Genomic DNA, 25,141 nt, shown 5'->3' with positions numbered 1-25,141 from the left:
CCAAGTGAGGGAGAATATTAGGCCTTAGGGCATTTTATCTACCTTCAGATCTACTAAGCTAGAGTGGCGGGTTTCAGTTCCCTCTTGAGTAATAGGAAGAAGCACCAATGAGAATTGATGGAATTCAGAATTTTGAACAAAAGGTTCTATCTTCTATCTATCTTCAACCTCACAGTAGTGATAGACGATTAAGTGGTATTGGCAATGGGCTGGGAAGGTTGTGGTTGGGGATATCATCAATAAGTGGATATGGTGAATCCAGGTGGGTTGGGGACCCCAAAGGCTGGTGAGTAAAGGAAAGGCAGTAGATTGATATATGGGTGTGCTGGTTCCAAAAAATTCTGGAGACCATGCGTTTGGGTTGGGTACACAGGAAGTGATCGTGGGCCTGTGGAAATGAGGAGTGACATGAGTGGAACTTTGAGGGGCATAAAGGTGTGGCAATAGCTATGCTGACTCATATGGGGCAAGGGAAATTGAGGGAAAACAGACTGAAGTAGAGGCTTGAGAAGTGAAAAAGAATATGGGTCCTTGGAAGAGAGGGAACGCTAGCAGATCCACATAACTGACCTGCCCTCACTTGGACTCCCTTCCGTGGGGAGCCAATTTCAGTTCACTGAGTGGAAAAGTCAGGGAAGAGGCAATGTTCCCCTGCCTCCTTCTCTTGTGCATGCCACCAGTAGCTTTCCTCACATGGCTGCTCACCCTTCTCATGTACTCAACATTCCACTTTTCCCCATTCATTCTTCCCACTCCCATAATGCTCATCACCCCTCAGGTGCACTTCCCCTATAGTTTAATTAAGTTTAATTAAATATCTAACTACTGGGCAAGTGAATGGCAGTATTAAACATCGTCTTTTCACTATACTTGCTAGGGGTTGTTAGGAATTTTTAGCATTCCTTTACAGATTCTATAGTATGTCTTTAGGTATTTCTAATGTGCTTGGTGCTGAAATTTGCGTAGACCGTGAAAAGCTAAAAAATTTTTCTTGTGTTTTAAGTACTTTTTTTGCTTTGGAAAGTAATCTGATAAGTGATAACTTCATTTTAAAGGAAAAAATCCTCTAACTGGTAAAAATATGGTGGTTGGCCTTCTAAGAATAAACTGATTTGTTAAACGTGGCATCTGGCAAGTATTAATCCATGATATCTATATAAGATTCCAGGACTATCACTGTGTGTCACTCTGAAGTCTAAAATGTCTGAGTCAGTGTGAAGCAATGGAATGCTTTTTTTGTTGAGAATATCACCAGCTTCAATCATCACTTGGATTTGCGGACTGTTACCATCCAATTTTTAAGTTCTTAGCCATTTTGGGCCTTTTTTTACGTGTGACTTTATGAATTACACCTATGCAACAGCATAGGCTTTCAGCTACTTAATAGCTTTAGGTACTTTATAACAAAGCAGTTTTATTTAAAGATAACTTGGCATTGAGAAGCCGATACTTACCCATATTTAAAATTTACTTTTCATAACCTTGTACTTTGCCATTTAATTTTTTAATATTTCTGCTCACAAATAGGTTGCTAACTGTTGTTTCAAAGGGCCAGATTTTTAGGTATGTACGTACTTAATTTTTGTTTTTTAGACTACAGGTAGAAAACAACTATCCCTACATTTAGATCACAGTTGTGACAAAAGAACTAACAGACGGAAGATAACTATAGTGTAATTATTCAACAAGTTTTACTAGATGAAACATATTTTTTTCCAGTATTGAGATCAACACTTTTTTAAAATACAAATTGGCTTTTTGTTAACATTATTTGTTAGATAACAAACACATATTATATTCAGAATTGTGTAATTGTTTTCAGACCTTTCTGAGTTAGCAGACCAAGAAAGAATAACTTATCGTCATGGAGAGCAATTATATGAATTCAAAGAAATGTGGACCTTGTTTTTATATATATTTGAATATAAAATGTTGACATGGCTCAAATAACGACAGTCCTCTGTTCCCTCTCCTCCAACTCTCCCAAACCCCAGTATCATTGAGGTTCTGGGTTTTATAAATTAGAATACACAAAATCATTTAGAAATTATTAGAAAGCTTGGAATTTTAGAAAACTGACACAAGGAGAAATCTGTGGCTAGCAGAGTTAAGAACAATAAGAACAAGTATTTTAAAGACATTTTGACCAAAAAGAATCCTAACCATGGTATTGGGCCATAACTAGATGGAAATGGTAGAATTATCAATAATAATGCATAAGAGGCAGAAGTATTTAATAAATATGTCTGTTCTGTATTTGAGGGTGAAGGAACAGATGATGTATTCATATGATCTGATGATAATGAAACACTTTCCATCCCAGGATGTTAAACAGCAGCTACTAAAGTTAGACATTTTTAAATCAGCCTCGTTCGAATAACATGAATTCAGAAGTTTCAAAGGCGTTAGCCAAGAAGCTCTCTAGACCGTTAATGTTGATTCTCAGTAACTTACGGAACACTGGGGAGGTTCCACAAGACTGGAAGAAAGCTAATGTTGTGCTAATATTTTAAAAGGTAAATGGGATGACCCAGGTAGTGATTGACCTGTTAGTCTGACATCAATCCAGGGTGAGGTAATGGAATGACTGATACGAGACTCAATTAATAAAGAATTAAAGGAGTATAATATAATTAATGCCTATTAGCATGAGTTTATGGAAAATAGATTGTCTGACTTTATTTCTTTGATGAGATTACAAGTTTGGTTGATAATGGTAATGGTGTTGATGTAATAGACTTCTGTATGGCATTTGACTTGGTACCACTTAATAGTTTGCTTTAAAGAATGAAAATGATACAAAATTGACATGACACACAGTAAATTAATTAAACATTGGCTGATAATTCTGCATATAATTGTAATTGGGGAATCATCACTGAGCAGGTGTTTCTAGTTGGGTCTTGCATGGATTGGTTCTTGGCCCTATACTGTTTAACATTTTTATTAATGACCTAAAAGAGAACATAAAATCATTACTGATAAAGTTTGCAGATAAGATAAAAATTGGGGGAATGGTAAATATTAATGAGGACCGCTCACTGATACATAGTGATCTGGATCGCTTGCTTGTGCTCAGCTTACCAATCAATAATATGACTTAATACAGCCAAATATAAAGTTATACATCTAGAAAAAAATAATGTAAGCCAGATTTACAGAATAGGGAGACTCGGGAAGCAGTGATACTGAAAAAGATTTGGGGGTCATTGTGGTTAATTAGCTGACCATGAGCTCTTAGTGCAACACTGTGGCCAAAAAGGCCACTGCAATCCTTGGATGCATAAGCAGGAGAATCTCAAGTAGGAGTAGAAAGGGTTTTTAACATCTGTATGTGGCACTGATGTAACTGCTTCTGGAATACTGTGTCTAGTTCTGGTGTCCACAGTTCAAGAAGGTTGGTGATAAATTGGAGAGGGTTCAGAGAAGAGATGCAAGAAAGAGTAGAAGATTGGAAAGCATGTTTTATAGCTAGGGCCCTTTTGGGAATCATGATTTTTATTTTTTAGAAAATTCACAACAGTGTAAATGGCAAAGTATTAAATTTCATGGAGTTTGCATGGAACTAATTTTACAAGTAATGTTACTAACATGAAAGATCCAAGCAACAGAGGCTTCCCAAGATGACTCCTAGGGAAAAATGGACCCTAAAAAGCTGGATTTATTTGGCAGGAAGATCTGTTCCTCATCTGTTCTCCAGATGCGTATTTACAATTACCAGGCAATATTCTTAAATGACAGAGATTTGAACTGGGCAAGATGTTGCCATGCATTGAGAAGCTTCCACAAGATCAGAGGGAGGAGCTAAGATCCCTGGTATCTAAGGTGCAGTTAGTGGCACAAACATCTCTGCAGGCTTCTCTTTCTAAAACATATCTGAATCCTTCCTCTCCACTGCTATGGTTCATGCAAAGTTTCTGCCTCCTCTGGAATACTGCAAGATAGTTTGCTCTTCAGTTTATCTAGCATTTTGGTTCAGATGTTTGGGTCATCATTAAAAAATTCTGAAGTTTATCTGAATATCTTCTGGGCTAGAAATCTAGGGAGCACAGGCTTTCTAATACATTTTCTGCTACTTCCTGGTTTTGGTTGGGTAGGATGTTGAGAATAGCCAGTCTTCCAGTATTTTAGTCCTTCCAGTTGTGATCCTGACTAAAATTAGGAAATGAAAAGGTCCTTAGCAATTAAGGAGAATTATGGTAAAAATTATAATCAGGTTTTACTGAAGTTCAAAATTTCAACTTGTTTGTCTGACTCTTAACTACTTTGTCTATGCTACTCCTAAATTCTACTAATAAAATCGATTGTCCCTTGTGGACCTGAGCTTTCCTCTTTCAGTCATCCACATTAAAAAAAAAAAAATTGATAAAAGCAACTGACAGCCCATGCTATTTCATGGATGTAACCCCTAAATTCCTGTGTTTAAAAAAGAAAAGGCTGAGAAGTAAAAAATTAAATGGTAACAGGCCACGAATCTCAGTGGTGGTTGAACCTGGTGCTATTCTAAACAAAAAGAGCTCTCAGCCATGCTTATAGCTGTTTCCATTGCTTCCCACTGACTCAACAGCCGTTCTAGGCTTCTGAGTGATGTTTGGGGTTATGTTTGCTGATTGTGTTGTGTGGGTGGTTGTGTTGACTGGTGCCTGGATTGTGTTGTGGTGGGACAGTTGTGTGAATTTGTACAGGTGAGCAAATGATGGGTAGGTGCTGTGGTGAGGTGCTCTGTTTTTGAGTTATTGTGTGTGCTGGTTGTCTGTGCAGTCTTTCTCATACAACCAATAAAACTGTTGCATGCAAAATTAGCTATAGAATAAGTGTGGTAATTGCTCTGCTATCATGATGGTCTAGGCCTTGTCATGGGCATAGATGCTTGCTGTCTCACTGGTGTAATTTATAAAGTCAAAATGGGTGTGAACGTAAAAATTGGATGGTAACAGACCACTAATCCCACTAATCATTGAAGATGGTGATATTATGAATAAAAAGAGCCCTCATCTTGCTTCCATTGCTTGATACTGGCTCTGCAGACAGTATAGGCTTTAGAGTGACACCCAAAATTACCATACTGGGATCTTATTATGTAGATGTCAAGAGAGATTCATTAATGAGAAGAAAATCCATGTTATCCTACAGTTTGTGTTAGAGGTTAAAGAAGTACTTTTGAAATAGTTGTCACGTTATTGAAAAGGCTTCACAAGTGGTGGATTTCACTGTGTGAAATTGTACAGCTTGATTATAAGACATCTTTTGTCCCATATATCTATATAGTTGTGAAGTTTTTGTACTCTTATACTACAATTTTTAAACTTTTACTCGAAGGTTTGGAGGCTAAAATTGGGAGCAGTGCTCGCCAGTGGGTATGATTTTTTATTAGCTATTTGATGTTCGCCTCCTCTTCTTGCACTTCTCTGATTAACATTGCACAGGTTGATATCATGGAATATAATATATTAACTAACATGAAGTTCTGTATGCATTTGTAAAAACTCCCTAATATTGTTTTATTTAAGCAATTAGTAGTTAATAGTTCTTACAGGTTGGGGGAGGTAAGATGTTCTAAACTTAAGAGCCTGTGTTCTCTTTATGAAGTTTTTAAGGAATAAATAAATATTTATGCAGTGATGCAGGGTTATGAAAGCAACAACATTCAAAGTTGAGGCTGCTCTAACTCATTCTGTCATATTTTGATATTGCAGGTATGTCTGGTGAGTGTGATGGAATGTGAAATGTACAGTGTGCTGCACATGGTTAGGCAAAAAAGTTAAATGCGGTTTTTCAGTTTTCAGGTGGATGATATTCTGTGAATCACACAGCTCCTTATGAGGAGGTTATACATAAAAGTTCATATAAATACCTAATTGAAATCCTTTTTAGATCAGCAATGTAAATTATTCATAGCTAAAATATTGTATTTCTCGTTCATCATAAATATCTTAGATGCTTTCAGTTAAGTGAAGGAAGGGTGTGTGTGTGTGTGTGTGTGTGTATATATATGTATATATATATATATATATATATTATATGTGTGTGTGTGTGTGTGTTTGGTTTAAATCTGTATTTAATAAAATGATTATGATAAATGTTTGAGAGGAAAAAATAGTGTATTTAACACAATTTGTTCAGAACGTATATTTGTTGTACTAAGGTTTGAAAGGGGTCCTTTTACTCTTAAAGTATCTCTCTAGCGAAGACTTTTTTTTTTTTTTTTTTTTTATGACCCAAGACCTCAGTGGGATGCCAAGAATTACATTTGTAACTGAACTGTTTACAGAGCTGCCAGGGAACTTAATAAATCAGGGAAATCCATATTGGACAGAAAATTATGTGTTGTAAGAAAAATCTGAACAATGCAAAAGCAGGGTCGTGGGACCGTAAGTTGTATCTGCTGCTCTTCTGTTTTGCTGAGCTCAAGAAGGTAATGGGAATGTATCTGAAACAAAATGAGCTTTTTCATAACGTTTTGATGCTTTTCATCCATGACAGCCTAATGAAAGTGGCTTATTGTGTCTGATGTGGTTGGAAAGCAAGTTTGCAGGATTTTTGTTTAGACACGTAAAATGCCTTCCTTTTAGATAAATGTTTAGAAAATATCACAACTTTGTTAATTTAGTCCTTCAGTCTGAGCTAGCAATGGAAATTTTAGAACTTCAATTCTTGTAATTCTAACTTTTTGTGTATAAAGTTTATTACAAAGGGAAATGGAGAGCATGTACTTCGAGACAAGACTAGAAGAGCTCAGCAAAAAGAAGGCTGAGAGTGGATATGATTGTGCTTTATAAAGACATTTGAGGGAGGGAGGGAAACACCAGGGCAGGGAGGGGGAAAGAGCTACTTAAATTAAAGGATACTGTTGGCACAAGAAACAAATGGATATAAATTGGCTGTGAGCAAATTCATGATGGAAATGACAAGGAATTGTCTGACCATCAGAGGAGTCAGGTTCTGAAACAGCCTCCCAATAGAAGTTGTGAGGCAAGCAACATAATTAGTTTTGAGAGAGCTGAACAAATTTATGAATGGGATTGTATGATGGGGTGGCTCATGATGATGTGGGCAGGGCTCAGTAGCCATGGTGGTCCTTTCTGCTTTATGCCTGATGTTCCAAAAAGCTCATACTTCAGGGCTTCAGCTGGTCGCCTGTAGGAATCAAGAAGGGATTTCCTCTTCTTCCCCCTCACCCCCGCATGTATTCTGGTGGGGTTTTTTTCTTTTTCATATGAAGAATCAGAGATGCCCATTGCTGGAGATGGGACACTGGATGGGGTGGGACAGTGCTCTGAGGTGGCTCCAAGCGTGTTCTCTCAGCTGGATGGTTCTTGCTTACATGCTGAGGTCTAACTGATTTCCATATGTAGGGTCGGGAAGAAATTTTTCCACAAGTCAGACTGGCTGTGACTTTAGGGTTTTTTCACCTTCCTCTCCATCATGGAGTGCTGGTCACTTGCTGGGATTATCTAAATTAAATATGCCCAATCATTTTGCTGCCACTGCAGGAGACTCTGGCACGGGTTGCACCCCTGTCCTTCCTGTTTTCTGTCTGTGACATATAACACTGCTCTACAGCCAAAATGCTTCTGAAATAAATGTAGTCAAACTTTACTAATTCTGGGTCACTGAGAACGAAAATGATGCTTAAAATTATTGATTGGCTCTAGTTTTCAAGATATGCTATTGGGTCAGTATATACGACCCTTGACTTGGGAATGGCGGAGGATACGTGCGTTATAAAGGGAAGGGATCTCAATTTAAACCAGAAATGACTAAAATACATCTTTGACTGGATTTATGAATAAATCTATGACTGGGTTTGGACAGCACTTGCTTTTTAGGCAAAATAATGAATGATGCAATCTGAAGCTGGTATTGCGTCATACATGATATGAATTGTATCATGTTATTCCTAGAAGTCATGGATGATGCAATCATAACGAAGCTTACATCACTCTGCTGAACAAATTGCCCTATATCAGCTCTAGAAATCATACAGTGTCGTGCTCTCTTGTCAGCGTTTGATTTTGCAAAGGGACACATTGGCTAAACAGAAAAGTGAGCAGAGATGCCTCGTACTTGTGTGAACAGTGCAGATAACTTCTGCTATGTTTGTGGTGAAGTGACTTTTGCATCACAAAAGCGCAGTATAACCACTATGGTTAAAAAAGCCTATCACCTTTATTTTGGCTGCAAAATTGGAGATCAGGACAAGAGGTGGGCCCCACACATATGCTGCAATACTTGTGCAACAAATCTTCGCCAGTGGTTGAACAGGAAAAGGAAATCTATGCCTTTTGCAGTGCCAATGATTTGGAGTGAGCCAACAGATCATACCAGCAATTGTTACTTCTGCATGGTGCCTCCAGTTGGGAAAGGTGTGTCAAAGAAGAAAAAGTGGACTGTGCATTATCCAAACATTCCATCAGCTATACGCACAGTATCCCACGGAGAAGGACTGCCGGTTCCTGATGCACCAGAATCATTCTCACTTGAGTCAGACGAGGAAGAGGAAGAGGATGAAACTTCTGGTCCTGAACCATCAATGTCACAGGACCCACATTTTCTCCCATCCTCCTCCTCTGAACCACACCGCATAACACAAGGTGAACTGAATGACCTTGTCAGGGATTTGGAAGTACCCAAGAGTAAGGCAGAGCTGTTGGGCTCCAGACTACAGCAGTGGAATCTCCTGGCAGGTGAGGTTAGGGTTTCCATGTTCCGTGACCGTCAAAAGGATCTTGTCCCATTCTTCTTCATGGAAGGTGATCTTGTAGCCTGCAACCAGATCGATGGTGTGATGGCAGCCCTCAACATCGTTCACGATCCAGATGAGTGGAGACTGTTCATTGATTCATCGAAGACGAGTCTTAAAGCTGTTTTACTGCATAATGGCAATGTTTTGCCATTAATTCCAGTTGGTCATGCAGTCCATATGAAGGAAACCTATGACAACATGAAACAACTTTTGAGGTGCATAAACTATGACCAACATCAGTGGCAGCTTTGTGGCGATTTGAAGGTTGTTGCTCTCTTGCTTGGTCTGCAGACTGGATACACAAAGTACTGCTGTTTTCTCTGCGATTGGGATAGTCGTGCAAGAGATTCCCACTACATCAAGAAAGATTAGCCACTCCGACAGTCATTGGAGCCTGGGAGGAAAAAGTGTTCAGCATCCACCCCTTGTTGAATCAAGGAAGATTTTGTTACCACCCTTACACACCAAGCTGGGTCTGATGAAGAACTTTGTCAAGGCCATTGACAAAACACAAGCAGCTTTCAAGTACCTCCGTGGAAAATTTCCAAGGTTAAGTGAAGCTAAGATAAAGGAAGGTGTCTTTGTTGGTCCTCAGATTCGTGAACTTCTTCGGGATGATGCATTTGACCATGCACTGCGTGGCAAGGAAAAGACGGCATGGAAAGCCTTCCAGTTAGTGGCAATAAATTTTCTCGGAAACAACAAGGCAGACAACTACAGGTTGTTGGTGGAAAACCTCCTCAAGGCATACAAAAGCCTTGGTTGCAACATGTCACTAAAGATACATTTTTTGCACACTCATTTAGATTTTTTTCCACCGAACTGCGGAGCAGTGAGCAACGAGCACAGCGAGCGATTTCATCAGGGCAAATGGAGCCCATCAATGCTTGCAGACTATTGCTGGACAGTGACAAGAGATGCTCCATGTAATGAATACAAGAGACAAGCCAAGAAGCGCTGAGTAGACACTGAATAGGACTAAACTATGTACATAATTGTTTTTTGCCTTTTGTTTCATAATAAATTTTATTTATATAACCCTTTTGCTGATTTTTAAAGTGTTACATAAACAGGACAGGTTGCTTTATCATGTAAAGCAACCATAAACACATGAAAAGACCTAGGTTTACAATTTATGATTAAAACTCTACTATCTACACAATATACATAGACATAAAATGTAAAAACTTAAATATCTTAGAAACAGTAGCCAATCAGTTGTTTTAATTGTCATATTTGAATTCAGCACATCAAAATACATAATAAATAACACATTTTATCTCTGAAGCAGACGACTTCTCAAAAATTGTAGACCAGTGTAATAGTCTAGTTTCCTGTTGGCTGTAATACTTTGGTCTAATTTTGGTTGTTAGTTTTAGTGTGTGGTGCTGGGTGGTGTTGGTGTCTTGTGATGTTAAGAGGTCAGACTAGATGATCTGGTGGTTCCTCCTGGCTTTAAACTCTGACTTTTTTGTTATTTTTCAGAATGGCATTTATACATGATAAAGAGGATGACATAATCTGAGCTTCAATTTAAAATACCTCTATCTCTATGGAAGTATGGGGTTAAGATCCTGACAGAGACAGCTCAGTCCATCATTCTTCCAAGGCCATTAATTTAAGTATTCTGCTGTCTGCTTTCATATGACACTTAAAAAAAACGGGGTGGAATTGGGAGGATCCTTTCTGCTGTTTTTTTTTTTGGAGGTGAAAGATATTGTGGTTCCTTTATCAAGGTTTTAGTCGGATTACTTTGGCCAGAATATCCCTCCCTCATTATAGCACTGTGATGATGCATGCTGTGTGCTGGCTTGCTGCTACCTTCCACTCTAGAAATAGCTGCATCTCATGTCAGTGTGTGTAGTTAGGTCCAGTCCTAAACTCCAAAAGGAATGAAACTGCATCTCTAAGCTAGACTACATTCTTTCTTCAGTAATATTAACAGAATTGTTCACTAAACTCTAGTCAGTATTATTTATGCAACCCCCATGAAGGTAATTGGGGTTGCATAGGCACCACAGAGGGCCTAATATGGGATGCAGAGCCTTTAGTGAGCGTGCTTGAAAAGGGGAGAATCCATCTTAAGTCTTAGAACCCAGGTTGAATTTGCAGCTAGAACAAAATATATAAACTGAGTATTTAGATCTGGAAGTCATGTTAAACAAAACATAGATCCAAACAATGCCATTTTTTATTGTATCACCTCAAACTATTAGCTCTGTGGAATAATGGTCAAAACTGGATTGAACTGGTTACCACATGATTGCTTCTCCCCCAAGATAATTTGCAGTTTGATGACCACTTTTGGTTTAAAAAAAAAAGTTTTTAAGGCAGATTAGCTGACTCTAAGAAAATGTGTGTACGTTGTTACTGTGGATGGATGAGGTTACTGTCTGTCACTGGAATGGTGAGGTACAATTGTGGCCTAGAATATATATATATATATATTTTTTTTACTCAGCAACTTAAATTGCTGTTTCTGTGACTTCTAGAGTTTCTTAGAGTTCTGTAGCTTCCAGAAAAGTGGTATGCAAGCATTGTTATGTTTTATTGTTTAGAAAAAAACGATCTATGGCAAATACAAAACTTGGCACTGTGAAGACTGATGTTTCAAATGACAGAGATCAGTTGTGTGCTACATGTAACTGAATTTTTTTATACACTACATTCTATCCATCTGCTACGTTCTGGGAATCGGCAGGCTACTAAAACTTCCAAGAGTCCAGTTTTGACATATTTCCAAGTATAGCATTCTTGTATGTATGATTTCCCTTCTTCCTCTTAAGAACAGAGAGGAAGACAAAGGGACCACGTCACATTGAGGAAACCTGGTTCGTTGTACTACTGAAGAAGTTGGAAATTGATCTACGTTACAACCTTCATTTGCAGAATCATATACTGTGCAATTTACAGGATTACAAAGATAGTTAAATATATCTCTGACAGTGTTCGCTTTCAATATTTTGAAGGCTGTTAAAGGAGATTAAGATGATCATGCTATCAGCAGTAAATTGTATTTATTTTTAACTTGGAAATTCTCCATCATTATGCATTTGTTGTTAGCCATAATTTCCTCTAATGTGAGTGAATTATCTTTTTCTACAGTATATAACTATAATGTTGTTCCAAATTGAAATAGCTGCATTAATTTAAAACAAGAATTGAGTAAAATATTAAAATGGTATGCTTAATTCTTTCTGAAATGTACAGTGTACTCAACTCTCAGCATTAGAGTATATTAAAATTTTAATTTTCAGAGGGCAATACTAGTAATTATAATTGTTCTTACCTGCCCGGATCATTTTTTAAGATTCAGATTAGTCATCCTTTTTATAGAGGTTTTTAGTACTTGTGTTGAAATTTTATTTTTGCTAGATACAGAAATCAGTCAGCACTTTAAAGAACAAGGTTATTTAGGTAATACAGAATAGTGGGGAAGTACTGAAAACCTCACCCCAGTTTTTAGCAACTTTTAAAAAGTCAAACAGCTTACTATGTTTTAATGAGGAAGATAAATAAGTAATAATACTGTTATTCTGTTAGGTACTTTTTAGATCCTACTTGTACTTTTACACTTACACACAGGTCATCATGTCAGATTCCCTGGGTCTGCAAAGATTTAAGCACGGGAATAGTCATAGATTCATAGAGTTTTTAAGGCCTCATCTAGTCTGATGTGCTATATATCAGACTATTAAATTTCACCCAGTTACTCCTGTATGTGCTCAATAATTTGTTTTTGACTAAACCATATGTTCCAAAAAGACATCATCTTGATCTGAAGATATCAAAAGGTGGGGAATCCCATAGTAGTTTGTTTCAGTGGTTATCGCTGTCACTGTTTTTAAAAAAAAAAAAAAAAAAAAAAGGCCTGATTTCTAATTGAAATTTGTTTGGCTTCAGTTTATTGCCGTTGATTCTTGTCATGCATTCATCCACTTGATTAAAGAGCCCTTTAGAACTTGGTACTTTCTCCCTGGTACTTATGGACTGTAATTGAGTCACCTCTTATTCTTCTTTTGATAAATTAAACAGATTTAAGTCTCTCAGGGAAAGTCTGTACTACAGTGCTACATCGGCACAGCTGTAGTGCGTGTGGTGAAGATGCATAATTACTCCACCTCTGCGAGAGGCGGAAGCTATATCAGCGAGAGATGCTCTCCCGCCGACATAACACTGGTGTGAACAGTACTTAGGGCAATGTAACTTGTGTTGCTCAAGGGGTGTCTTTTTCACATATACTTTCTTTGAATGGGCCCAAGTTACCAAATGATTCACATCACTCTGTATGACTGACATCATTATTTAACAATCCACCAGTCTTTGTCATCTGCAAATTTTATCAACAGTGATATTATATTTACGTTCAGATCATTGATGAAAATGTTGAATAGGATTGGGCTTAGTATTGATCCCTGTAGAACCCCACTAGAAACACTTCATTTGATGATGATTCCCCATGGACATTTTTTGAGATCTGTCAAATGGCTAGTTTTTAATCTATTTCACATGTGCTCTGTCAGTACTCTAGAGTACTGATTTTATTTTAATCAGAATGTTTTGTGTGGTGCTAAATCAAAAATGTATGCGTATTATATCTACGCAGTTACCGTTATCAGCTACATTTGTAATTTCATCGAAGAATGAAATCAGGTTTGTTTGCAATGTCGATGGGCATTAATTGTATTTCTAACCTTTAATTCTTTATCAATTGAACCCCATATCAGATATTCCATTATTTTGCTCAGAATTGATGTCAGGCTAACTGGCTTATTATAATCTGGGTCATCATGCTTACCTTTTTTAATATTGGCACGTTACACGAAGATTTCCCCATTACACCAAGATTTATTAAAAATATCAGTGGGCCAGAAATTTCCTCGGACAGCTCTTTTTAGGACTCTTGGGTGCAAATTATCCAGTCCTACTGATTATTAAATGATTATCCCTAGTAAATGAAGTGTAACATCCTCCTCAGTTAATGAACTGAAAACTACTACATCATCCTCATATAGTATGAATTCATCATTGCATCTATTGACTTCAGTATGCTCTGAGTACCCCTTGAGTTTAGTAGGGCTACTCATTTGCTTACATCATTGTGGTATCACAGTTTTTTGCCTTGGGGGTGGGGAGGGGAACAGGTCTAAAGAATCTAAACTAAACAAAATCTTTCTTGTTCAAAAAGCGGCCTCAAGCCGACCTAATAAAAGTCCCCAAATTATGCAAGAGATTAATCACTATTAATTATAGACTTCTAAGAGGTTGAAAAATTAAATGTCATAATCTGAAAGTTAAGAAAGTTTGAGTAAATGGAAATTTTAAGCAGAACGCTTTCACACAAAGGATAATATATTAAAATTGTGTAGATGATTGTGAAGCCAAGATTAGAGTTCAACTTTCAAATGAATTAGAGTATTCTTAAAAAGCAGAAAGTAGAGTTAAGATGAACCAAAATAAAAAGGCTGAGCTGTTGGGCTTGATGGTCCATCAAACAAACAAACAAACAAACAAACAAAAACTACTATGTTTCTAAATTTCTCATATTCCTAATATAGAATGTGGTGTTTTGTTAAGGGTGCAGATCAGTTTTTTACTATTTCTAATTATTTATTTATGTGCTGTCAGTGTGCTTGACATTGTCTGACAGTGTCACAGTCTCTGTCCCATGGTCCAGTTCAGTTTTGTTTACTAATGTGCATTTCTCTTTTTGGTGGAATATGAAAAAATATGCTGCTTTATATATTATAGCACAGTTCTCCGCTACTATTAGTTTAGATATTTGTCATTGAATATCAGATATACTGTGTTGATACATACATCATTTTTCCTGTTTCCCAAACTTCCTCTCCAAAAGCCGCCTTTTTCTTTTGTAATATTGAACAACCAAAACTAGTAGAAAACTAAACCGCAGAATTGTTCATTGACCTTTATCTATCTTCTCTTTTTAAATAGGTTTTCGAAAAATAAGTCTAGATGATCTCCGAAAGGCATATATCGTGAAAGATGTGCAGCAGTATATTCTCCATCGTTTAGATCAAGAAGAAGCACTGAGACAACATCTCACAAAAGAAACTGCAGAAATGCTAAACCAGCTTCACATCAAAAGCAGTGGTTGCTTTTTATATCTAGAACGTGTCCTAGATGGAGTTGTGGAAAATTTTATCATGCTAAGAGAGATCCGTGACATTCCTGGAACACTAAATGGCCTATATCTCTGGCTTTGTCAGAGGCTTTTTGTAAGAAAACAGTTTGCAAAGGTCCAGCCCATTCTGAATGTAATTCTTGCAGCTTGTAGGCCATTGACTACAACAGAATTGTATCATGCAGTGTGGACCAAAAACATGACATTGACTATGGAAGACTTTCAACGCAAACTAGATGTTCTGTCAAAAGTTCTTGTTGATGGGCTAGGAAATACTAAAATTTTGTTTCATTACAGTTTTGCAGAATGGCTGCTGGATGTAAAGCACTGTACACAGAAATATTTATGTAATGCAGCAGAGGGACACAGAATGTTAGCAATGAGTTACACTTGTCGAGCAAAGGATTTGACACCATTAGAGGCCCAAGAATTTGCATTGCATCTAATTAATTCAAATTTGCAGTTAGAGACTTCTGAGTTGGCTTTGTGGATGATATGGAATGGCACACCAGTCAAAGACTCTTTGTCCACTTTAATTCCCAAAGAGCAGGAAGTACTACAGCTGCTAGTAAAAGCTGGTGCTCATGTCAACAGTGAAGATGACCGTACATCTTGCATTGTACGACAAGCTCTGGAAAGGGAAGATTCCATTCGGACCCTGTTAGATAATGGAGCATCAGTAAATCAGTGTGATTCAAATGGGAGAACATTGTTAGCTAATGCTGCATATAGTGGCAATCTTGATGTTGTTAACTTACTTGTTTCTAGAGGAGCAGATTTAGAAATAGAAGATACTCATGGGCAGACAGCACTTACTCTAGCTGCTCGACAAGGACATACCAAGGTTGTCAATTGTTTGATTGGATGTGGGGCTAATGTAAATCACACTGATCATGATGGCTGGACAGCACTACGATCTGCAGCTTGGGGTGGACACACCGAGGTGGTTTCTGCACTCCTTTACGCTGGAGTCAAAGTGGATTGTGCAGATGCTGACAGTCGAACAGCCTTGAGAGCAGCGGCATGGGGAGGACACGAAGATATAGTGCTGAATCTGCTACAACATGGAGCTGAAGTCAACAAAGCTGATAATGAAGGTAGAACGGCTTTGATTGCAGCAGCATACATGGGACATAAAGAGATTGTGGAGCACCTCCTTGACCATGGTGCAGAGGTAAATCATGAGGATGTGGATGGAAGGACTGCTCTGTCTGTTGCTGCACTTTGTGTACCTGCTAGTAAGGGGCATGCTTCAGTGGTTAGCCTTTTAATTGACCGTGGTGCTGAAGTAGATCATTGTGACAAAGATGGTATGACTCCACTGTTGGTAGCTGCCTACGAAGGGCATGTAGATGTTGTTGACTTACTTCTAGAAGGAGGAGCTGATGTGGATCACACTGACAATAATGGCCGTACACCCCTTCTGGCAGCAGCCTCTATGGGCCATGCTTCAGTTGTAAATACTCTTTTATTTTGGGGTGCTGCTGTGGACAGCATTGATAGCGAAGGGCGAACAGTTCTTAGTATAGCCTCTGCCCAAGGTAACGTTGAAGTAGTACGGACTCTGCTGGACAGAGGCCTAGATGAAAATCATAGAGATGATGCAGGATGGACACCTTTGCACATGGCAGCTTTTGAAGGTCACAGGTTGATATGTGAAGCACTTATAGAACAAGGTGCTAGAACAAATGAAATTGATAATGATGGACGTATACCTTTCATACTGGCTGCACAAGAAGGTCACTATGATTGTGTACAGATATTACTGGAAAATAAATCTAATATTGATCAGAGAGGCTATGATGGGAGAAATTCTCTCCGAGTTGCTGCTTTAGAAGGTCATAGAGATATAGTTGAACTACTTTTCAGCCACGGAGCAGATGTAAACTACAAAGATGCTGACGGCCGACCAACACTTTACATCTTGGCATTAGAAAACCAGCTTACAATGGCCGAGTATTTTTTAGAAAATGGTGCAAATGTAGAAGCAAGCGATGCAGAAGGAAGGACAGCACTCCATGTTTCCTGCTGGCAGGGCCATTTGGAGATGGTGCAGGTACTGATAACATACCATGCTGATGTGAATGCTGCAGACAATGAGAAGCGATCTGCTTTGCAATCTGCTGCTTGGCAAGGCCATGTGAAAGTAGTTCGGCTTTTGATTGAGCATGGAGCCTTAGTTGACCACACCTGTAATCAAGGTGCTACTGCACTCTGCATTGCAGCACAAGAAGGACACATTGATGTTGTGCAGATATTACTGGAGCATGGTGCTGATCCAAATCATGCAGATCAATTTGGACGTACCGCTATGCGTGTTGCAGCAAAAAATGGACATTCTCAGATTATTAAATTACTGGAAAAATATGGTGCATCTAGTCTAAATGGCTGCACTCCATCACCAGTCCACACAATGGAGCAAAAACCCTTGCAGTCAGTCTCTTCAAAAATGCAGTCATTAACAATAAAATCAAATAGTTCAGGGAGCACAGGTGGAGGAGATATGCAGCCTACTATACGTGGTTTGTCTAATGGGCCTGCTCATGCTTTTAGTTCTCCCTCAGAATCTCCAGATTCTACAGTGGACCGCCAGAAGTCGTCCTTATCAAATAATTCGCTGAAAAGTTCCAAAAACTCTTCTCTGCGTACTACGTCATCTACAGCAACTGCCCAGACAGTGCCTATAGATAGTTTTCATAGTATGTCATTTACAGAACAAATACAGCAGCATTCACTGCCTCGTAGCAGAAGCAGGCAGTCAATTGTTTCTCCTTCTTCCACAACTCATTCCTTAAGTCAGAATCATAATTCACCTAGTAGTGAATTTGAATGGAGCCAAGTAAAACCTAGTTTGAAATCAACTAAAGCAAACAAAGGGGGAAAAACAGAAAACTCCAGCAAATCTGGATCTGCCGGGAAAAAAATCAAGCCGAGCAGCTCCTCTCAACCAAAAGTTTTAGAATATGAAATGACTCAGTTTGATAAACGAGTACCTGTTGCCAAATCTGGAACCAGTGTGCCACTTAAATCAACGCCAGCAGAGCCACAGTGCAAAATTTTGGTCCCTCCATCTCAGCAAGAAGTTGGTCGACCTCAGCAACAATTCCTAATTCACCAACAGAGTGGGGAACAGAAGAAGCGAAATGGAATAATGACAAACCCAAATTATCACCTTCAAAGCAATCAGGTTTTTCTTGGTAGGGTTTCTGTCCCGCGAACAGGACAGGAAAGAGGACTTCAGGAAGTTTTGGAAGGCTATCCTCCTGCAGAGACAGAACTAAGCCTTAAGCAAGCCTTAAAACTTCAGCTTGAGGGAACTGACCCAAGTTTCAACTACAAGAAGGAAACACCACTGTAATAGGTAAACCGCTTATCATAATCACATAGGGCTTTTCTGCATGGTGCATTAGTGTGCACCAGCTGGGGTGTAAGTACTAGTGCACACCATTGTGTTGCACGGGCCACGTAGACCCTGCTGGCGCACACTAAAAATTCCTTAGTGCATGTTGACATTGTCCCAAATAGTATTATGTCACTGCACACTGGGGAGCTTTTAATGCACGCCAGTAGGGTCCACATGGACAGCGTACGACACACTAGTATTCACTAGAACTTGCATCTTAGCTGGTGCACCATGTAGACAACCTATCGACAAAATATGTGCATTTTAAATAAATAGAATAGAACTAGTGTAATTTTTTTTAAACATAAATTTTTAATCAAAATTGTGAAGTGTCAAATTGGATTTCTACATTATAAAATGTTTTTCAAAGCATCAGAATAAAACAATTGGATGATCAATACAGTTTCTTGTAAATGATATAAAGCTAAAGGCAAGGTGTTGCTCCAGTACTTTTGATAAGTAGCTGAAGAAGTAGCATGTTTCATACATACTTAATTCACGGCATTATTTTCAACTGAAAGGCTAACATTCAAATACCTCGCTATATTTTCAGTGCTACGCTGAAATTCATTTGTTTACATATAAACTATTCAAGAAACTGTAAAATATATGTTCAAGTTACAAGAATAAGTACTCTACAACTTTAAATTGAAATATTTAATGTGGCCTATATCCTGCAGTGAGAGAAGTACAGAACAATGCCCTTTTAAAGGAGATGGGATTCTAAATGGCCCTCATGCATCTCATTGTAGGATTGGATTATGGGACCAGTTTTCTGAGTGTGGGAATTGTGTATTCATACAAAGGTTCTTAAGTATAATCTAAGACTCCAGATGAAATTAATTTTGGTTTCTCACTCTCTACATAATACATTTTCAAGCAGAAATTCTGCAGCTTTTAATAGTTTTTTTTCCTACAGAAATTATCCAGGAGTTAGTTAAATAGTTAATTCACTCTCCTCCAACCTTTATACCCGCAACATCCTGATGAAGTTTGAGTTTTTGTTAAGGTATTGTGACTTTATTAATAATGATCCCAATAAACATTTGAGTTTCAGAGGAGCAGCATCTTTCTGAAATGCAAAAGCTTCATATACATTGCTTATTTCCCATATTTCTTTTCTTTGTTTACATTAACATTAGAATGCTGACAGACCAGATTTCTTTCTTCCTTAGAACAAAAATGTTCTTGTTAGCTGGCTTAGTCTTGCAGCAGGTCAACAAGGATGTTTTTTGTGAAAGTTGCTTATTAGTTTTGTGTCAATCACCTGATGGTGAGACATTCATACATCTTATTCTAGCAAAAAAAAGAAGAGGGTTTTTATCCCAGGCTACCTGGGAATGTAGAAGTCATTTTCACTGACATCTATGTCCCCTCCTACTATTCCTAGGCTACAAGTTTAGTTCCTGAGGTTTATTGTAAAGGGAAGAAAGCCAAAGTATTATACAAAATCCTAAGCTGCTTCCCCAAATGTTTGATACAACTTTAATGCTAACCAGTTAAAACAACTTGATGGCTCAGACAAAGGCCATTCAGAGCCTCTATATAAAACTTTAGTATTACTATCTTCAGTAAACTATCTTCAATTATATAGCAACTATAGCTGCCACCTTGTTTCCAGTAGATGTCTTGGGGTAAAATTTTCAAAAGCACCTACGTTACGTAGGATCTTAAATCTCATTAGAAGTCAACAGGACTTAGACTCCAAAATGTGCTAGTCATTTTTGAAAATGGGACTTAGGTTCCTACAGCACTTTTGTGTTTTTGAAAATTTTACCCTGTTCCATATAATATTTTATAAGGTTAAAATGCTGCATAATCAGTCTCTTTATTTCATAACTCTTCTATAATGTGAGCACCCCAAACACTGTTTTTAAACAATAATTAAGTGAAATGAAATTCAAATAACATCATGGAACTGTGAAAGCTATGTCAAGGAGTCCACCAGAATAAAACTGTGCAGGAGCGTAGATACAATCATTCAATTTGCTAACTCTTTAGAATTGTCTGACTTAAATGGATTTAAAATATAAGAAAAGTTTGTGGAAATTACCTCATAATTTTATAACTATATGTTGACTCTGTTCATTAGCTCTTTTTCAATTTAACATCTGCCCACCTGCATAGTGTTAAAGTGAAATATGACCAAAGAGTAGCTTTTGCATTCTTTTTAATCCTTTTTACAACTATGTTTTAAATGTAAAGTTGCATATCATTTGTTGTGGTGACAGCTGAATGGTGCAGCCTCAAAAGTATCTTCTACTTTGATGTCTTCTCTATTTCTTTGCCACATCCCAATTAAAAAAAAATTCTACTAACCAACAAACCAGAGATCGAATACTTCTTGAAGTTCATCTCAGTGCCTGCCCCAAAAAATATTTCACAGATTAATCTTGATTATTTTGAGTGAATTACCTATGGAACATCATGTTAGAAAATATTACTTCATCATGGAGAAACTCATTGCCAATCTAATCTCCAAGGATTTCCAGGAATGGAACTCCAGCTCTCACCACTTGTTGCCTTTTTTGGCAATATTTTCAAAAGTTTCCATAGGTATTGGAGCCATATGAATGCCTGGATGGATAGTGAATGCAATTGTGAACTTTTTGTTTTTAAAGAAAATCTTTATTTCAAGATTCCTATTTCTAAATATCTTTAGTTAGAAATTATGTGTGTAGTAGTCTTTCTGTATATACTGTATGTATATGGAATATTCCCAAATTTAACTTTTTAATTTTCACTTTTAGGCCAATTCCATGATGCTATGAACAGAAGAGTTTCTGCCTGGAATGGTTTAATCAGCTGCCTGGGATGAAAGCATATAATGCTTGGTAGTCCACCTAGAAAACTAAGAATGTGATTACTGCAGTACAATTACCTTAATTACTGTAATGTGCCTAAATTTTAAGGCTGCCTTCTCAGTGTAACTCTCTGCGCTTCAGAAGTTTATTTTGTGTACTTTGTACATAATACACAGAATAAGCACTTTTTTCTTAATTGCAGAATAATATATGCTCTGTTTCCCTGACAACACCTGAAAAATTGTAAGAGCAAAGATTTTTGATATCCTGTTCCAGAAGGCTTGATAAATGTGCATGTGCCACAATGAACTATTTATGGGAGGACAGTGCTTTTTGTATTTATTTCTTTTTCCTGGGACAAAAGAAACTAAACATACAGTTTATACCATATTTGCATTGCTGTAATGTGTGGTCATTTTCCTGTGTATTTCAAAAGTTCTCTCAAGAAAAACAAATCTGGTAACAGTATTTGATGAACTTGCAGTAGTTTTACTGACAGAACATACAAGTACTCTGTTCAATGGTAGAGATGCAAGATTATAACCATACACCACACCTCTGGGATTTTTTTGTAATAAAATCTAATTTCTATAATTACAGCTTGATATCTGGATGTACAGACTGGCTACCACTGAAAACGATAGGAGCTATGCATGTGCATCCACGGGCAAAACTTAGCCCATACTAAATAGTCTAGTATGATTTAAAAAAAGCTGGATTAATTTCAATATTAGGTGCTTAAATAGAATGTGCTAAAATTTAAGGCCTGATTCTGCTTTCACTTAGCCTCCATAAGAACTCAGGAATAACTCCATTAAAATAAGTGAATTTGTACCTGTGTAATATTTGTGCAAGCAAAAACAGGTCCATTATATGTAACTGTGTCCACTATGAAATTTTCTCCATTTACACGGGATGAACATGCGCAACTCTAACTCTATCACTCATGAGTCATAAAACTGATTAACACCTGAAACTGTAAAGTATATTGCACCATTCACTATTACATAGTCTGACTCTAGATAATAAAAGTTAATATTTTCTACATAAGTATTTCCTCTAAAAACTTGAATTCAACTTTTCTCATATTGTGAGTCTGTGCATTCCCTGAATAGTATGATCCAAAGTTATGATGATCTGTTTATAAATTTAGATAAATGGCCCTTGGATGCATATACATTGTATATTCTGGGACACTGAAGATCTCGATAGCTTACTACTATGATGAATAGTCATCAGAACATAATTCAATTTGATTTTTTTTAATTAATGCACCTCCTTATTCACTCATATTATCAAATGTAAAAAGAAAATCTTTCATAGGCATATATGATGTGTAGTAAAATGTAATGTTAGAAGTTTACACCATAGCAATATTGATAATTCTGAAGTGAATGTTTCAAGTATTTAATTTCTTGTCCCTGTGGGATATTTATAAAATAAACACAATGGAACTCTTGCAGAATAGCCTTAAGAATGTTAATGGTTCAGTAAAAAGAGAGTACCAGAAAGTTTCAGCAAACTTCTTATGAACCTTAAGTGTAGTGCATTTGCAATACTGTGCAAGAACATAACTTTCTCTTTTTTTTTATTGGGTGTATGTTTTGTTCTGTAGAAAGATATCCCTGAAGGCTTACATTTTCTACTATTAGTTTGTCGTTGGGATTATATTTATTTAATTTTATTGTTTTGTTTTGTTACAAAGTGCACATTGGGTCAGAGGGCCCATTTCACAATGGGCTACAGTTTCCAGACAGCTTCAAGTTTTTGTATGAATAATATTTACATTTGAAACAGTTGGTGGGTAAACCCCACATATAAATCAACTGAAAGAAGACCTGTTGAAAAGTTATTTTCTGAATCAAAATAACAGTTCCTGCAGCTTTTCAGTATTGCTTTGGAATAGAGCATGAACTACTCTGTTAAAATATCCGCTTTGATGAGGGTGTGTGAGACATTCTGCATTGCTTTTGTGTGTGATTTTAATATTACACCTTATGTGGTCTGTATCATGGTAAAAAAGTAAAACTAATATCCCCCAAATGTTAGCAATTCAATTTGGACTTTTAAAATGTTGGGTGATGTCCTGCTGTCTGTACAATCACACAGAAGTCAGTGGGGTTGCACACTTGTAACTCAGACCAGAATTTAGCCTGTCAAATCTTTCTCTGTTCCCGATCTTGTTATTCATAAGCCACTATGCGACTAGTCCTATCTCCTCCTCCTCCTCCTCACATTTCACGTAGTGTCTCCAACAACCATCTCCAAAAGTGATCACAAATTCATGATGGGAAAGCTAGAAAAAGGACTGTCTTGTGAACATTAACATCAATACCATATACTTGTGGAGAAAGTCTTCAAAAGAGAAAAGTATTGAAATTTGTCAGACCTAAAAAGGTATTGAGGTACGTGATGCCCTTTTGTCCTCCTTGTGATCACTATTGAAAGTATTACCATTGATTTAAAAATAAAAGTCTGTTTCCCTCATTACTCTGCTATGCAAATGTGTGTTATGCTTAATATCCTCCATCTGGTCTGTTCAGTTAACTTGGTTTGCAGATAGACTGTGTTTTTGGGGGTTTTTTTGTTTGTTTTTCCTGGATTGGGTTGTATATAGCCTATAATGTACATTGAATGAATTTCACATTGTAAAATTTTTATTTTATTCCTTGTATTATATTAAGCGAAAAACCCTATGTATATGAAAGTGCATAATAAATATATTTGCTTTTCAGCAGCTATCTGTTATATTTTACAACCTGCTTTCTAGTCTAGATGGACCATTAGTTAGATCTGAGATACTACTCCTCTATTGGCAAATGGTGTCAATTCATAGGGGTGTTTGTGTGAAGTCTGACTTCTCACATAACACAGGCCATAGAACTTCAGCCAATAATTTGTGCTTACTTTAAACCCTAGAGGAAAAATCTGTAGATGGTAAATCAGTATTCTCTCATCAGATTAAGAGATTTATGAAAGGTTTACTAAATCTGTATCCTCCGAAAGCAAAGCCTGTTCCAGCCTGGAAATTAAACATTGTGCTTTCACAAATTATATCGCCTCCATTTGAGCCATCTGATTGTTCTGTTTCACCTTTCAATTAAGACTGCTTTTATCATAGCAATAACATAAGCGAGGAGGGCTAGTGAACTTCATGACTGGATGGTTGATTTCCCCTGCCCTCCATTTACAGTTCTTCATAAAGACAAAGTAGTTCTTTATCCTCACCCAAAGTTTATATTAAAAGTAATTTCGGACTTTTATGTTAACCAATCCATTACTCTACCAGTGTTCTTTCCCAAAGGGCATTCAGATAAGAATGAAGCAAAACTACATTGGACTTTAAAAGAGTGTTATCAATTTAGTTAGGACTAAGGATTTTAGATTATCACATTGTTTGTCTCGTGTGGATAACTGTAAAGGGAATCCCATTTCAGCACAAAAGTTATTTAGGTGAGTCAAACTATGTATAATAGAAGCTTATGAAAATCCCTCACAATCACCCCCTGCTATGTTGAGAGCATACTCCACTAGAGTAGTGGCCACAAGTATGTCTAAAACAGGTTCAATTCAATGAGATTTGCAAAGTGGCCACATGGAATTCATGTTTTACTAAACATTATGTGTTAAATACTACACCTAAGTCCCATGCTACGTTTGGCATATCGGCTCTTCAGTCTTTGTTCAGTTAGGACTCCTTGCCCTCCATCCAATCTCTTTATATATTACTGACTAAACTACCCCAAGACTGGGAATATGCAGAGGACACTCGAAGAAATGGTTACTTACCTCTAACCAAGGTTTTTTGAGATGGACTCGGCATATTCGTATTTCCTGCCTTCCTTCCCCTCTTCCGCAGAGTCCTATCTACTCATGGTTCTGCATTAGCATTGGAAGGGACTGATGCAGCAACTGCTGCTGCACTCTCTTTTATAGCCATACCCTCAGAATGTGCTTGGACATGGAGGGCAAGGGTAGAGAAGGGTGATTGATCAGGCACTGCTAGTAGAAGGCTGTGCTGTTCAACGACACCTGTTGCCACA

General features: G+C 37.5%; 1 protein-coding gene across 10 annotated transcripts in view; it reads left to right on the top strand.

The window, feature by feature from the left end:
- ANKRD50 (ankyrin repeat domain containing 50) overlaps positions 1 to 23,832 on the top strand; it is a 52,904-nt gene extending 29,072 nt beyond the window's left edge. For 7 of the 10 annotated variants that reach the window (XM_005290259.4, XM_065596364.1, XM_065596362.1 and 4 more), the window contains 2 exons: positions 14,702 to 18,252; positions 21,045 to 23,832. In XM_005290259.4, the coding sequence (XP_005290316.1) occupies positions 14,702 to 18,249 (3,548 nt within the window). In that variant the 3' untranslated portion in view covers positions 18,250 to 18,252; positions 21,045 to 23,832. Of the gene's footprint in view, positions 1 to 10,231; positions 11,827 to 14,701; positions 18,253 to 19,213; positions 19,304 to 21,044 lie in introns of all 10 variants that reach the window. The other 3 variants (XM_065596367.1, XM_065596366.1, XR_010601337.1) reach the window with 2 other exon arrangements.
- Positions 23,833 to 25,141: the final 1,309 nt, after the last annotated feature.

Source organism: Chrysemys picta, chromosome 5, assembly GCF_011386835.1.
Source record: "Chrysemys picta bellii isolate R12L10 chromosome 5, ASM1138683v2, whole genome shotgun sequence".
NCBI classification, from domain to species: Eukaryota; Metazoa; Chordata; order Testudines; family Emydidae; genus Chrysemys; species Chrysemys picta.
This window is presented reverse-complemented; position numbering and strand designations above follow the sequence as displayed.